The sequence below is a fragment of the Zingiber officinale genome, chromosome 3A (genome assembly GCF_018446385.1).
Source record: "Zingiber officinale cultivar Zhangliang chromosome 3A, Zo_v1.1, whole genome shotgun sequence".
Lineage (NCBI taxonomy): Eukaryota > Viridiplantae > Streptophyta > Magnoliopsida > Zingiberales > Zingiberaceae > Zingiber > Zingiber officinale.
Genome location: NC_055990.1, coordinates 150,842,167 through 150,856,650, shown reverse-complemented (window position 1 = coordinate 150,856,650; position 14,484 = coordinate 150,842,167). Strand labels below are relative to the sequence as shown.

At 39.0% G+C, this 14,484-nt stretch overlaps 1 protein-coding gene across 3 annotated transcripts; it reads right to left on the bottom strand.

The window, feature by feature from the left end:
* Positions 1 to 1,061: 1,061 nt before the first annotated feature.
* Positions 1,062 to 4,238, bottom strand: LOC122052816 (glutamyl-tRNA reductase 2-like). Of its 3 annotated transcripts, none has more exons than XM_042614527.1 (4): positions 4,093 to 4,238; positions 3,729 to 3,964; positions 2,678 to 2,919; positions 1,062 to 2,570 (listed from the first exon to the last, which is right to left on the bottom strand). In XM_042614527.1, exons 2-4 carry the CDS (start codon positions 3,823 to 3,825, stop codon positions 1,437 to 1,439), a joined length of 1,473 nt encoding a protein of 490 aa, XP_042470461.1. In that variant the 5' UTR covers positions 3,826 to 3,964; positions 4,093 to 4,238; the 3' UTR covers positions 1,062 to 1,436. The 3 variants fall into 3 exon arrangements, with proteins under 3 accessions (XP_042470461.1, XP_042470462.1, XP_042470460.1); XM_042614528.1 differs by having other exon boundaries at positions 4,084 to 4,231; XM_042614526.1 differs by having other exon boundaries at positions 3,729 to 4,234.
* Between the last annotated feature and the right edge of the window lie 10,246 nt (positions 4,239 to 14,484).

The following is a 14,484-nucleotide window of genomic DNA, read 5'->3' as shown; positions in this document are numbered from 1 at the left end:
GATCATATTGTAGTCAGTCCTCAATCCCTTTAATCTATGATTTTTTTTTTTTTGCCAAAAGCTATGAGTTTGCCTGGCAAGTTTATCTTGTGATTTAATTTTTCCAGGATGTAAAAGAGTTGCATCTCATGCTTCGGATGAAATCAACGAGTTGAACTTCAAAATTGCTTTCTCACACTGGCGATGAAATCGAGCTGAGTCAAAATGTATCCAAATTGGATTAGGTCGGATTGTGTAGCATGTTATAGCAATGTTTCTGGACGAGAATTGCATGCCATGTTGAGAATGGCATCTCTAATTTTAATTAAAATTTTAATATAAACTATTGTAAATATATTATAATTTTCGTTTTTATACTAACTTTATCCGAAAGCATATATCATTTAATAAACTTTTAATTATGTCTCTATAAAAACCCACGCAGTAAATGAATTATAGGCTAATTTTGAAATAATTGGAACCCAAAATCTAACAAAAATAGCATGTTGTGTTTCTCCCCAACTCTATCTCAAACTTCCAAATGAACAACAAAGTTTTATTTTACCTCCCATAATGTACATTATATATATACACACCAACATTTTTATAATTGCCATTTTAAAACCTCCAAACTTTAAAATTATTGTCAAAATAACTTCTTTATCACTAATTAATAGTGATCTTAGTTTTTTTTTTTTTTTTGACTAATCCGCCTACACTTCAAGTGATTTGCAAATTAACTTATGCTTTGAAAATAGAAGGGAAACTTCTTAAAAGATGAATCAATCCCTAGATAAACATAAGTTATGCGAATTCTAACGACACACTAATTTAAAATTTATTTTATTCACTTTGAGCTTACAACTAAATAGATACATATCAAATTATTAGCTAAAAAATTATTTTAATGAAGAAATTATTACAAGTGAAACATAATTAAATATACAAAATAATATTTTACGAGGGAAACATCAATGTACAAAATATTGTTATAATAATTTTAGCTAAAAGCAGTTTAAGGTGTAATAATTTTAAGCAATATAACAATTTTAATTAAAACTATTACAATAATATTCAACCAGTTAGATAAAAAAAATAATAATTTGAAAAAGAAAAGTTAGGATACAACACCTGTTTTTTCAGCATAGATGCTTTTTTCACAATAATGAAAAAATAAAGCACCCCTTTTATTTGTTTTCCCCATAATTTAAACTATAAGCTATCGCATAAATGGTCTTGCCTCTTTAGATGCCTGAGCCTTGAAGCATCCACCATCTCTCTAGGGAAATAATTTGGAAAGGATAAGACTCCAATATTAGGCGAATCCGAGATTAGATTTGAGGAAATTCTCTTATTGAAGCATGTGAATTGTAGGATGAGCAGACTGACAAAAAGAATTTCTGGAAACGAGCAGATAATATCAAAGTTCACTTTCTCCAAAAGTTTCAAAAATCAGCTTAACTTTGGGTTTTCTCCACTTTGTTCTTGATCTTCTGCTCTATGATTGCTTTTTCAGTATCTAGACTGAACATTCTGTTAAGTGCATGCATATTTTCTAGGGTCTCGTCAAGAGTTCTGCCGTCATTGCCATCGCATCGCAAGTGCTGTAGCGGACCATGAAGCAGCTTATTCACAATACCGGTGCTAAGATCCTCAATGGCTCTTTTCATATTCTTTGTCAAAGCATCATTACCAATCTTCTGTAAACATCTCTCAAGCTCTGAAGCACGAATTCTATCTGCATGTGACCTTAGCTTCTTGATGGTTGGCACAGTCTCCAAAGAGTCTCTCCACGCCTCAAACCGTTTCAATTCTTGAGAGATTATTGACTGAGCTTCCATTGCCTTCCTCAATCGATCTTCTTTGTTGGCTTCCACCACCTCCGTGAGGTCATCAACATTATAGACTCGAACATGCTCAAGATCTGCGACACAAGATCCTATATTTCTAGGAACAGCAATGTCCACAAAGAGTCTAACTCCACCGACTACCTTGTCCACGGGTGGAAGAGCTTCGGCATGTTCTTTCAAGAAAAGTGGTGTTGCAGATCCAGTGCTCGTGAAAACAACGTCTGCTTCTGCAGCTGCATCGAACATGTCAGTGAAAGGTTTGTAGATGATTTCAACATCTTTTATTTCCTCACGAATAGCATTAACTCTCTCCTCTGATCTGTTCACAACCACGATACTTTTGGACCCTTTTGCAGCTAAATGTTTGATGACTAGTTTGCCCATCTTACCAGCCCCAATCACCAGCATTCTTGCAGATGTTGAATGTGACTTTGGAAGCTTCATAAGAGCCAACTCAACCGCAGCTGAACTCACAGAAACTGCACCAGATGAAATGTTGGTTTCATTGCGAACTCGTTTTCCAGTTGTGATTGCATCTTTGAACATCCTGTCAATATTCTTTCCCAATACTCCACTGCCTTGCCCAACTCTTACAACTTGTTTAACTTGTGCAAGAATCTGACCTTCTCCCAATACAAGAGAGTCAAGCCCTGCAGCAACTTCAAACAGGTGCTTGGTGGCATCAGTATCACGGAGCATAAAAAGATGCTCTCGAAGCTCTGTTACTGGAATCCCACTTGTCTACACACATTGCAAAAGAAAATAAGCATCGATCAAGATGAAAAAGTTGGACGGAATCACAATGCAGACATCTGTAAGTACTTGTTAAAAATGATAAAATTAAATACCTTTGCCATCCAATCGATAACTTCTCTGATTCCTCGGTTCCAAGATAAGGCAACCACATATATTTCTATTCGGTTGCAGGTACTGAGGACTGCAGCTTCTTCTATATGATTCAAACTGCACAATTCTCCAATAGCACGAGTCCATTGTGCCTCTGGAACAGCAAGTTTTTCACGCATCTCAACAGGTGCTGTATGAACACTAAGACCTATAACACCTATGCTGCTCCTTTCATTCATGTAACCTGCAAATCAAGAGTCAAAATAAGTTGAGAATTATGTGGAATAAACATCTTAATCACTGTTTCCAAATCATGCTCAAGTTGTAAAATAGCATTGGTTAGAATTATGAGGAGATTCATACGAAGAAAATTCTCCTCACACAATGAGTAGTATATATAGTAGGGCAGCTCAAGGATAATATGTACAGTGAGATAATTTGGATGCCGAACAACTAGAATGATATTACTTATTGGAGATAAACAAACTGCTTCACCATAGTCTAACCCAAGTGTGTAAGAGTTTTGAAGCTTTCGAGGATGGACCATCATCCTTAGAACTGTACGCGACTAATATGGTCAGATTAACCTACTTAGATCATACAAAAAAATTCCAGTTACATACTTAGAACAGAGAGCGGTGCTGCGTTTCTGGTAAGTAGGGAAGGCTAAACTTATTAAAGGAAGACAAAGAACTGAAAATAGATCAACATCAAAATCCCTATTTTAACTCCGGAATAGGGTTAATGTAGATAGGAATCGTGACTAAACTAGGAACTTCGGAAGTATTACTTTCGTTTTAAAACAAATTTGTTAATCTCACAAATCCAAACAGACTAAACTCCTCAACTACCAAAACTGATAAACCCAGATCGTTTACACACATCTGGCAGCATAAAGTTCAACCCACGGCAAAAGGGGCAAAAGAACGTTTTCCTACCAGTAAACTTCTAGCTTTGACAGATAGATCTTCATTCGAAGAATTAAGTCATAGATTTCTAACGTGAAAAATGGGGGGAATAAAAAAGGACAAAGGGAAGTGAATTGCTACTTACGATCGGCGGAGATCTTGAACTGCTCGAGCGCCGAGGCGCTAGCTCCCGCGGATTGCTTCTCCTCGAGATCCACCCCGGCGTCGGAACGCGGGCTCATTCGGAGAGCCAGCTTCCGCCAAGGTCCTCTCGTGCCGACGCGATAAAAGGCACCGGAACTCCTCGGAAAGGAGAATGTCCTGGTGGAAGAGCTGCTTCGAAGGAAAGGCCCCGTCCCTGCAAGGGTTGTCGGAACGCCACTGGAAGCCGCCATAGACAACAAATCTTAGCAGGAGTAGGAAACCCTAACTCAGAATCAAAGACCCAAAGGAAAAAATAAAACAAAAATCTGGCAATCGATTTGCGGAACGAGAGAGACAAATTAAACCAGAGAATGCGATCGGAAGAGAGAGGAGACGATGGGAATCATCTCTCTGAAATCGTCTCGCTCTCTCTTCCTCTCCAGCTCTCCTCTTTAGGGTAATGTGCGTGTGGAGTTGGTCGTCGTAGGCAGCGCGACGAAGAAGAAGACGGAAAGAAAATAATAGAAATTAATAAATAAAAAAGGCAATTTCCTTAATTTAAAAATTGGGAAGGTGGCGGTACGTGGGGCACGTCGACCCGGTAGTAAAATAAATGCACGTACTCGTTTTCCTTACACCTCTCAACTACTATCGTCGTTCAACGCCTGTTATCCAAATTACTAACCAATGAAATCACGGCAACTCCTTGGGTTCGAACATACAAAAGATAGGAACTAATTTAATTTTTGGATGGGGGTTGTTGGGGCGAGTGGAAAATAAATGAGAGATACCCGATCTCTGATTAGCCAACCTTGGTGCGTGTTCTGTCCACGCTCCTTCATATGCTATCCTGTTCTCCCCAATTCCACTATTACGTATCCTATTTCTTTTTCTCAAAAAAGAAGAAAAAAATATTTTTTGGAGAAGGAAACGACGAGGAGATATTTACGCCTTCCTTTGATAGTTGGCGAGGTTTTACTTTTTTTTTAAAAAAATAATAGCTTAAAAATATGGCAGCAATATTTGAGCTTTTAAAACTCGAGAAGTAAAATTCATCTTCTGTCGACGATTTCTTAATTATCTGCGCGTAGTTTTCAATCATACTGTAAATTATATTCTGGATTCGAGCAAGAAAATGAGAAATGGGATGAATCTTTCTTCTTCGGTAAAAATTAATTTCCAACAGCAAAATTAATTTCCGTTTAGTTATGTCCGCAAATCGAATTGGCCGGAGCCTCAGAAGATCTCGTAGAGACCGGTGGAGGTGTACGCCGACCGCCGCTCGTGGCGTCGCCGCTTCAAGCACACCATGACGAGCGTTGCCGCAACTGCCGCCGCCGCTAGTACCCCGATCGCGATGCCCGCCTTCATGGCCCCGCTCATTCGGCCTCTTCCTCCTCTTGCTCCATTCGTCGTGTCTTGGCCGCTTATGAGCTCGTCGGCCGCCGCGGGCTCAGGGGAGAATGCCGACGGCGGAGTCGGAGGCATGACGGGGCTGCCTGGGGACGACGGAGGCGGAGATGAGGAGGGGAGAGGAGGCGAAGACTTTGGCGTTGGAGCAGGGGACTCTGGCGGCGGAGACTGAGAAGAAAGCAGCACTGAGAGTGAGAGGGAGGGCGCGAGGGAGATGTGGCTGGAATGCGGTTGCACGTCCGGCGGCAGAGGAGAGGAGGTGACCGTGAGGTGAAGGAAGAAGAGCATCACGAAAGGAAGCAATGCAGGGGGTGCTCCTGCTCCGGCCGGCGACGCCATGACCATGGTAGAAACCGGAATGGCAAATTGAAGTGAGATTGAAGAACAAATCAGATGAAGGAATTGAATCATTTAATCAATAGCAAGGGATGATCCAAAGTGGGAGTCGACGTGCATTCGGATCCAAAGTGGGAGTCACGTCCGCTTTCAACTGGTTTTAGTCGAATTCTTTATGACAAAAAACTTAGTTTATTATTTTAATTTAGAGCAAAAGAAGGAAATTCATACATCTTCTGTGTCCCCGTATCTTTTTACTATGGTTAAATCACATCTCAAATATGTAGTATGTCATGATTATTCGATCGACGAGAGAACATAAGGACACCTCATTTTTAGGACAAAAAATCTCAACGATTTTCCGGAAAGTATTTTTCATTTCATAGAATTAAGGTCTCCTATCATATGCTCTAAATTAATTTTAAAATATTTTAATTTACATATATTCAGTGGATGCGAGATTTTATATACTAATCTTTCAATTTTAATTAAACTTATTTAACCAGTCAATTTGTTTTCTATACTTATAGTTATTTTCCAAAAAAACTAATAACTATATATATATTTTTTTAGAAAAACTAAACCAATCAGATAAAATGGTAATAACATAGATAAATTAACATGACAGTAATTTGATTAAATTTAAATTATTTAATTTTAAAAATTATAATTTATAAAACTTGATCCTTCTCCGAGATTCTACCAAGAGAACTTGCTGGCTATTTTGCTAGGGAGTTAATTCGAATGGTCAAAATGTAGGTTTATCAAGAATTAAAGAAAATAAAAATAATGTCTCCTTCCTTTCTTATTATCATCCTTCTATACATTATTCTCTTCAACCTTTCCTTAATTAAAGGATGTTGAACTTCTGAACTAGTCATCGCGTGCGCTTTCCAATTTATCTTGATGGTCAGTGAGAAACTTCCGTGGGACCGAGTCGGTCACCCACAGGGATAGTCAATGAATCTAACTGAGATTATTATTTTTTTTTTCTCTTCAACATTTCTTTTTCCTCATTAATGAGGTGGTATATATTTATTATGATAGAGAAATGAACCAATAATTGGTTCATAAATTATAAGAGCATTAATTATGAGAGACCTTTCATCTCCAAACTTTAAATGAGGTTATGATTGATGATAACACAATGAACACACATGATTAACAATTTAACTTTTCCGCATGTTTCCCTTTCTCCCGTATCTATGATCTCATCATAAAGGAATACTGAAAATAAGCGGCGTTTAGGCATTTAATACATGTCATAATAACGCACAGAGTTAATGCAAAGAGTATCCCGAACGGTGACTCGGGATTAGCTTCCCGAGTTAGTAGAATGCCCGAGCTATTACTCAGTTTCTAAAACCTAAAAAAGGATACCGGAGCACTAAGTGTAACTCTACGTTAGACCGCTCGGTAAGGCTTAGAAACACTAAAAGCTTTTCTGGTGAATAACTTATCCACACTCGATTAGCTTGATCATTGCCCGAGCGGGGTATCTTCGCTCTTTGACATTGACTTTGACTGCCACCTCACTTGGTATGTTGACTCCTTGATGCCACATGACATCTCCTGTGGATCACCACATCATAAGTCCCCTCCTTAGTACAGTCGAAGGAAGCGTATGACTGATTGACTGGAGATATGACTTGGATACATATAAGCTGATTATCGCTACCATGTGGAGAGAGAGAGAGAGATCATCTGCCTTTATTTATTGCAAGTGAATTCGAGAGATTTGTTTATTTATGAGTCGTGGTGCACATTAATGAGGCGTGCCATGATTGGTGATGTGTCATCCTTAGCGAACCAATAATCGCACGTTCAGGTCGCCATTACTGAAATGAGGTCATATCTGGTCACGCTCACATCAAGTGATGTGATTATTGGTAGTTCCAAAGTGCTAACGCAGGCGAGTATACTCTGCATGCTTCTCATTGTTTACACCACATCTGATGACGTCAAATAAATCCTGTCCCTATAGCAACTTTTGATCCTACGGTCCTTGTTGAGGAATCCTTGCTATATTAGGGTTTTTAAGCATTTCATCTTCTTCATCGCCCCTGTCCGAATCTTCGATAGCCATCGCCTCTATATGAATCTTTGACGGTTCTCTTCCTCGTTTAAACGTCTTGCTCTTCTGTAAGCCCTCACTCCCCATTGTTTGCTAATTTCTTCTTCTTCGTCTTTGTAAGTCCTAGGAGCCAATGACCTTCACCCCATGGTATGAAACCATGCAATCCTCTATGACCAAGGAGTTAAGAAGGGAACTTAGATTAGATTATCGCATCTCTCAAGATTATGCGATTCGAGTGCCTAGAGGAGACCAAGTTCTCTCTATGCCTTCATCTGATTTTACCATATTTTTTTATAGCCAAGTAGAGAGTGACCTTCGCTTCCTTGTCCCTGAGTTTTTTAGTGATGTGTGTAGGTATTTTCGGATTTCTCTTCATCAATTGGCACCGAATGCTATTAGAATTCTATATGGGGGTGAGTATGATTTTTCGATTATATAATATCCCGCTCACCCCTACTTTATTTCAGTACTTCTTTCATCTGAAGTAAGTTAAGTTTGGAGCCTTTCATTTTATGTCCCGAGCAAGATGTAAGTTTTTATAAGGCAACCCCTTGTCTTGCAAAGGCAAGAAAAATAAATTTGTCTATTTGAAACTGTTGACCCCTTTCAACTTCTAGACCGATTGGAGAGGAGATCTCCCAGAACCACCACCACTCGAAAAGTATACGAAGAATCCTGAGTATCAATGGGCGTTAGAGACACTAGTCAGTATGTGCTTCAATTGCACCACTATCATTCAAAATGAAGGTCTTCTTTACCGGGCTCGTTTAAGTCTTAACACAGTCAATATGAAGAAATCGCTCCGTAAGTGGTTCCTAGTCTTCATCTTCTATGAGGACTAACTTACTTTCCTTATTAATATACAGAGGCTACAATGCTGGGTGCATCAATGAGCAAGCTCTTTAAGGCCAGCCGAGCAGATTTTTAAGCTCTAGCTACTCCCGAAGTTTCATTAGACGCTGCTGATGTTGCTTCAAGCGAGGCCAATCTGCCTCCCTCTCGAGAACCCTTAAGTACGGGTGTTGAGATTGCCTCATCGAGTCGGGAAGCTACCACCTCTGAGACAGATTCCGAAGCCCAGTAGCCTATGGCCAACGAGCAGAAGATATTATTCATTTTGTCTCTTAGCAAATTGTAGACTCAGCTCCTCCCTCGATGGTTAAAGTGGCCCTTTCCTCGGTCGACGAGGAGATCGAAGCACCGGCTCCCCCTTTGAGAATTAGGAGGGGCAAGCACCCCGAGCCTCCAAACCAAGCGACAAATCTACCCGAGAGACCTTCCTCTCGACCGAGAACAAGCATTACAATCGGGAGCTTTTTGGAGAGCCTTTGATTAGTCCTCCTATCACCTGTTAGAGTGTATACTGAAAGCCTAAGCTTTTGTAAAACATTTATTTTGAAAAAAAGAATCATATTTGGTCAAATTGTCTATATTTAGTTGTAGTTGTTCAATTAATTTATATTGTAGATAGCATAGTATGTGGTGCCACATACAGAAGATGATGTTATCAATACCTTATAAATTATAAACAGTAGCTCACGACCAAAATGGAAAGGAACAAACCATTGGAAGGTCGTAGTGTAATTAGGAATTAGTTTATCTTAATTATATAATTACACTAGTACACTTAGAGTGTATTGAGTATGACCATTTGAGGTCGTTTCTTTTATACTGACTTTATAAAAGAACAAATACCTCAGTTATTATGGAAGTGTGTGCTCTTAATCCTAATATAATAACAAGCATATATATTTGATATTTATTTCTTTAATTTATCAATGGGTGAGATTTAGTTCGATGAATCAATAAGCCCGATAAGTTGGGAAATGATATCACTTATAGTGTGTGTTATTGATTATAGAAGGAAACTGTGTCCTAGTAATGTAGGTTGATAATGTCCCCAAGATGAGCTCATAAAGATTGTCATGTTAAACCCTACAGGTGGACTTAGTCCGCCATGACGATAAGGATGAGTGGTACTATTCTTGGATTAAGATATTAATTAAATGAGTTGTTAGTAACTCACTTAATTAGAGGACATTCGACATCTTAAACACAGGGAGACTAACACACTCATAATAAGAAGGAGCCCAAAAATGTAATTTGGGATTGGTGCGGTAGTTCAATAATAGTTTTCTAGTGGAATGAATTATTATTGATAAAATTAAGTTGTGTGTTCAGGGCGAACATGGGATGCTTAATTTTATCGGGAGACCAAAACTAATTCCTCCTCTCGGTCCCTATCATAGCCTCTTATTTATAGAGGACTATACCCACCTATACCCACCTTCGTACCCATGATGTAGGGGCTGGCCAAGCTAGCTTGTGGTTCAAGCTAGGGCCGACCAAGCCTTGGTTTATGGGTGGCCGCCCTAGCTTGAACCCAAGCTTAGGTGGTCGGCCCCCATTAAATTTAAAAGAATTTTAATTTTAAAATTTTCTTATGTGGAAGATATAATTTATTGGAGAGAATAAAATTAAAATATCTCTTTTACAAAAGATTAAGAAAAGAGATTAGATCTCTTTCCTTATTTGTAGAGAGGAAAGATATTTTATTTTTTCTCTTTGTAAATTATTCACATGTTGAAAAATTAAAATTCTAGAAATTTCTTTTTATCAACCATGAAGGGATTTTAAAGGGAAATTTTATTTTTTTAAAATTTCCGAAGACAAATAAGGAATTTTTAATTGTTGATTAAAATTGTCTTGTTTGCTCTCCATGAGGTGGCCGGCCATATACAATTAATTAGGAAATTTTATTTAATTTTTCTTAATTAATTGTTATCAAAGAAAGTTAAGGAACAATTAAATTTCCTTATTTACCAAAGCTAAGGAATATAAAAGAGAGGGTTGGGGTGCCTTCATAAGACACAACCTCTATTATTCTCTCCCTCTTTTCCTTGGTGTTGTGGCCGGCCATCCTCTCTCCCTCTCTTCCTCTTTGTGGTGGCCGAAACTCTACCTTGCTTGGAGCTTTTGTGGTGGCCGGATACTACTTGGAGAAGAAGAAGAAGAAGGAGAGAAAGTTTGCATCCCTTGGAGCTTAGTTGGTGGAAAAAGTTCTTCATCCTTGGATTTTGGTGCTTGGCCGAAACTTGAAGGAAGAAGAAGAAGGTGCTAGGTGGTCCTCATCTTGGAAGATCGTTGCCCACACAACGTCCGAGGTTAGAAGAAGAATACGGTAGAAGATTAAGAGGTCTTTCTAAAAGGTATAACTATTATTTTTCCTTTCCGCATCATACTAGTTATTTTTGGAAATAATACCAAATACAAGACGCATACGATTCTAGCATTTCGAATTTATTTTCGATGTTGTGTTTTTTTGTTTTTTCTTTTCCTTGTGATTCGATTGTTCTTTTCGGTTGACTTAAAGTTATTTAAGGAAATTAAATATTAACTTTCCTTAAAAGGCTTTGTCTAGTCGGTGGTGGTTGTTCCCATATCCAAGAAGGTCATGTGCCTCGCCACGTCAGTACTGGGAGCCAATTTTGGAAACTAATATTTAATGAAATTAATAACCTAGGTGATTTGGATCGAACGTGTTAAGTTCCGCAGGAGATCCGAGTCTAAACCTAAAAGAACAAATAGATTAAACTTTGGATCAAACGTGTTAAGTTCCGCAGGCGATCCAAGTTTAATTTAAAAGAACACATGGTAGCTAGGTAAAGATTCAGACCTTTGTACAAAATTTTTGTACAGTGGAACCATTAGGTTTACCGAGTAGCAACCAACAACCATCTCTGTGCCTTCTGTATTTGTGACGTCGTCGATCTTTCCAATAAGCCTGAGAGGAAGTGACCTCACACTCCAGCTAAAAATGCCTTCGATCCCAGTCTTCGCACGGATTCCTCCACAAGTCCAAGCCGATCGGAGGAGATGGCTCGCCAAATCGGTATGCTACATTTGCTGAAGACTGATGATTACGCCAAGTCTTTAGACAAAATGGATCTGCTAGAAGTTAGCCACCGAACGAATGGTACCATACTTAAGGTATATATCCTACACTCGTTACCTCTACTGCTTTACATAATCCATTAATGTAGATGGAAGTTTTGTGTGTAGTTATAGTCAAAACACATGTACGTCCATAGCCGCATTCCCACGCTAATTAAGCAGATCGATCAACTACTGCAATAAATCATCGATCTGGAAACATGTATTGAAGCACCAACCTGAGCAATCGAAGAGGCTAAAGAAGAAGCCACTTGGGCATAAGTGTTGTCTAGGGCATAAGTGTTTTCCCTCCAAGCCAATCTAAATGATGCAATTCAGAGGGAAAAATCCTCGTAGTCTCAAGTTATCACGCTAGAGGCTAGCTGGGTCGAGCTTTCTTCTCGACTCATCGAACAGGAGATCTGGCTGGCTGTCTTGGAGAAACAAGTAACTGATCTGCAAGGTCAACTAACACAGGCTGATGGAGAAGCTGCTAACCTTCTTGAGCAGACGACCAACACCATTCAGAGTGAGGTGAAGGTAGCGACTCTTCTAGAGGATGCTCAATCAGAGTTGGTTTCTTACAAAGCTCAAGAAGAAGAGCGCCGAACAGCTTTCAAAGCAGATTTTTTTTAAAGTCTGAGGAATATTCTGATCTGCTAGCCGCTCAGATTTTGAAGAGACTAAAGCAAGACTTTGATGGAGCTTCCCAACAATTCTTGAAGACAGGAGTAGTTCCCCCAGGCACCAAGTTAGATTTGCTAGATTTAGAAAAAGTGTGGGAGTTACTTGAGTATGAAAATACTCTGTGAGTAGAATAATTTGTAGCTTAGTTAATTTATACACAACTTTCGAACTCTTGAAGTCCTTCGAATTTTAAGTCTTTAGAACTTATAAAAATCCTTGCCTTACTCAATTTGTAATTATATAGGCTAGTGTCCCTTAGCTTCTGTATGTCCATTGTTTAATCAGGGAGAGAATACCGTGTTTCACAAATAGATTGTGATTGTCTTCCCAGGAGCATAACACTTAGAAATTTTGCATTCTGCAACTCTAGCTTCCACTCGGGAAGGTTGAACCCTCATTTAGAGGATAATGTTGGTTAGCTTCCACTTGGGAAGGTTGAACCCTCATTTAGAGAATGACTTTGGTTAGCTTCCACTCGGAAAGGTTGAACACTTGTTTAGAGGATGATTTTGATTAGCTTCCGCTTGGGATGATTGAACTCTCATTTAGAGGATGACTTTGGTTAGCTTTCACTCTAGAAGGTTGAACCTTGTTTAGAAGATGACTTTAGTTAGCTTCCATTCGGGAAGGTTGAACTGTCGTTTAGAAGATGACTTAATTAGCTTTCATTCTGGAAGGTTGAACCCTCATTTAGAGGATGAGGTTGGTTAGCTTCTGCTCGGGAAGGTTGAACCCTCGTTTAGAGGATGACTTTGGTTAGCTTCAGCTCGAGAAGGTTAGACCCTCATTTAGAAGATGACTTTAGTTAGCTTCCGCTAGGGAAGGTTGGACCCTCGTTTAGAGAATGTGAAGACATTGCTGCTTAAAGGTTGTGTCGTAATGAATTTTTATTTCTAAGAAAGAAGCATACATTTTTGTTTTCACTAAAAAAGAAACATAAAGGATATCAACTTCATTGGCTCATATAAAACTACAAATGGTTGGCACTCCAAGGTCGGGGTAGTTTTTTCCCATTCAATTCTTCCAAATAGTAACTTCCTGAGCTTAATTTAGTGATTACCTGATAAGAGCCTTTCTATTGTGGGTCAAGTTTGTTAACATCTCCTACCGGCTTGACTCTTCGCATACTAGATCTCCAACATGAAATGAGCGAGGAATTACTTTCTTGTCATTGGCTCATACGCTTGCTTTATTCTTTGTTTGTATGCGACGAGCCGAGCAGTAGCTTTTTCTCTTACCTTAGTCAGTAAGTCAAGATCAATGAGGCACTGTTTGGCATTTTCCTCTTCATCATAATTTTGCCGCTGAACTGGCTCTTCCCCTATCTCTATAGGTACCACTATTTTTGCACCATAAACCAGATGACAAAGAGTGTCACCAGTGCTTTCTCTAGGAATTGTTCGATGAACCCACAAGATACTTGGTAGTTCTTCAACCCAACTGTCTTTTACACGATCCAGCTTGATCTTAATGCCTCGAATAATTTTCTGGTTAACTACTTCTACTTTCCCATTACTCTGAGAATAAGTTACAGAGGTGAAGGTTTGTTGAATACCCAGTCCTTCACACCATTATCGTAGCTTACGTCCTTGAAATTGTTGACCATTATCAGATAGTATTTTGTGAGGAATTTCATATTGGCAAATAATGTTTTGCCATACACTTTCATAACTTTGAGGCTTCACCCACTTGAAAAAACAGTCCACAATAACCAATAGGAATTTCTTCTGCCTTGGACTGGTCGGGAAAGAGCCTACTATGTCCATTCCCCATTGATCAAATGAATATGACACGGTAGAGGTTTTAAGCCGCTCGGTTGGGCAATGTGACAAAGGTTGATGCATTTGACAATGCTCACAAGAGACTATAAATTTAATTGTGTCTACTTGCAGTGTGGACCAATAATATCCCACCAATAATACCTTTCGAGTCATAAATTTTCATCCTATGTGGTTTCCACAAATGCCTTCATGAATTTTCCTCATGACATAATATATTTTATTGGGTCCCAAGCATTTAAGTAAAGAATGGGTAAAGGCTCGAAGATATAATTTTTCCCCGATCAAGGTAAACTGAGGAGCTCTTCTCTTAAGTAGCCGAGCTTTAGCTGAGTTAGTTGATAATGTCTTATTCTGGAGGAAAGAAATCATCAGAATTCCTCAATCTTTATCTTGGTCGGCAGCATTGATCAGTTGAGCTATGCATAAAGTCTGAGAACTCGGGCTATCTAACGTCCACGAGGCTAAAGCACTTGCCATTTTTGCTAGTTTATATGCTTTCATATTCTTCGCTTAGGATATCTTTTGAAGGC

Coding starts and splice junctions, on each gene's coding strand:
- LOC122052816 (XM_042614526.1), bottom strand. CDS start 3,978: ATGGCGGCTTCCAGTGGCGTTCCGACAACCCTTGCAGGGACGGGGCCT. Junction 2,920..3,728: donor GTTCAAGATCTCCGCCGATC/GTAAGTAGCAAT, acceptor CTTGATTTGCAG/GTTACATGAATGAAAGGAGC. Junction 2,571..2,677: donor TTATCGATTGGATGGCAAAG/GTATTTAATTTT, acceptor CAATGTGTGTAG/ACAAGTGGGATTCCAGTAAC.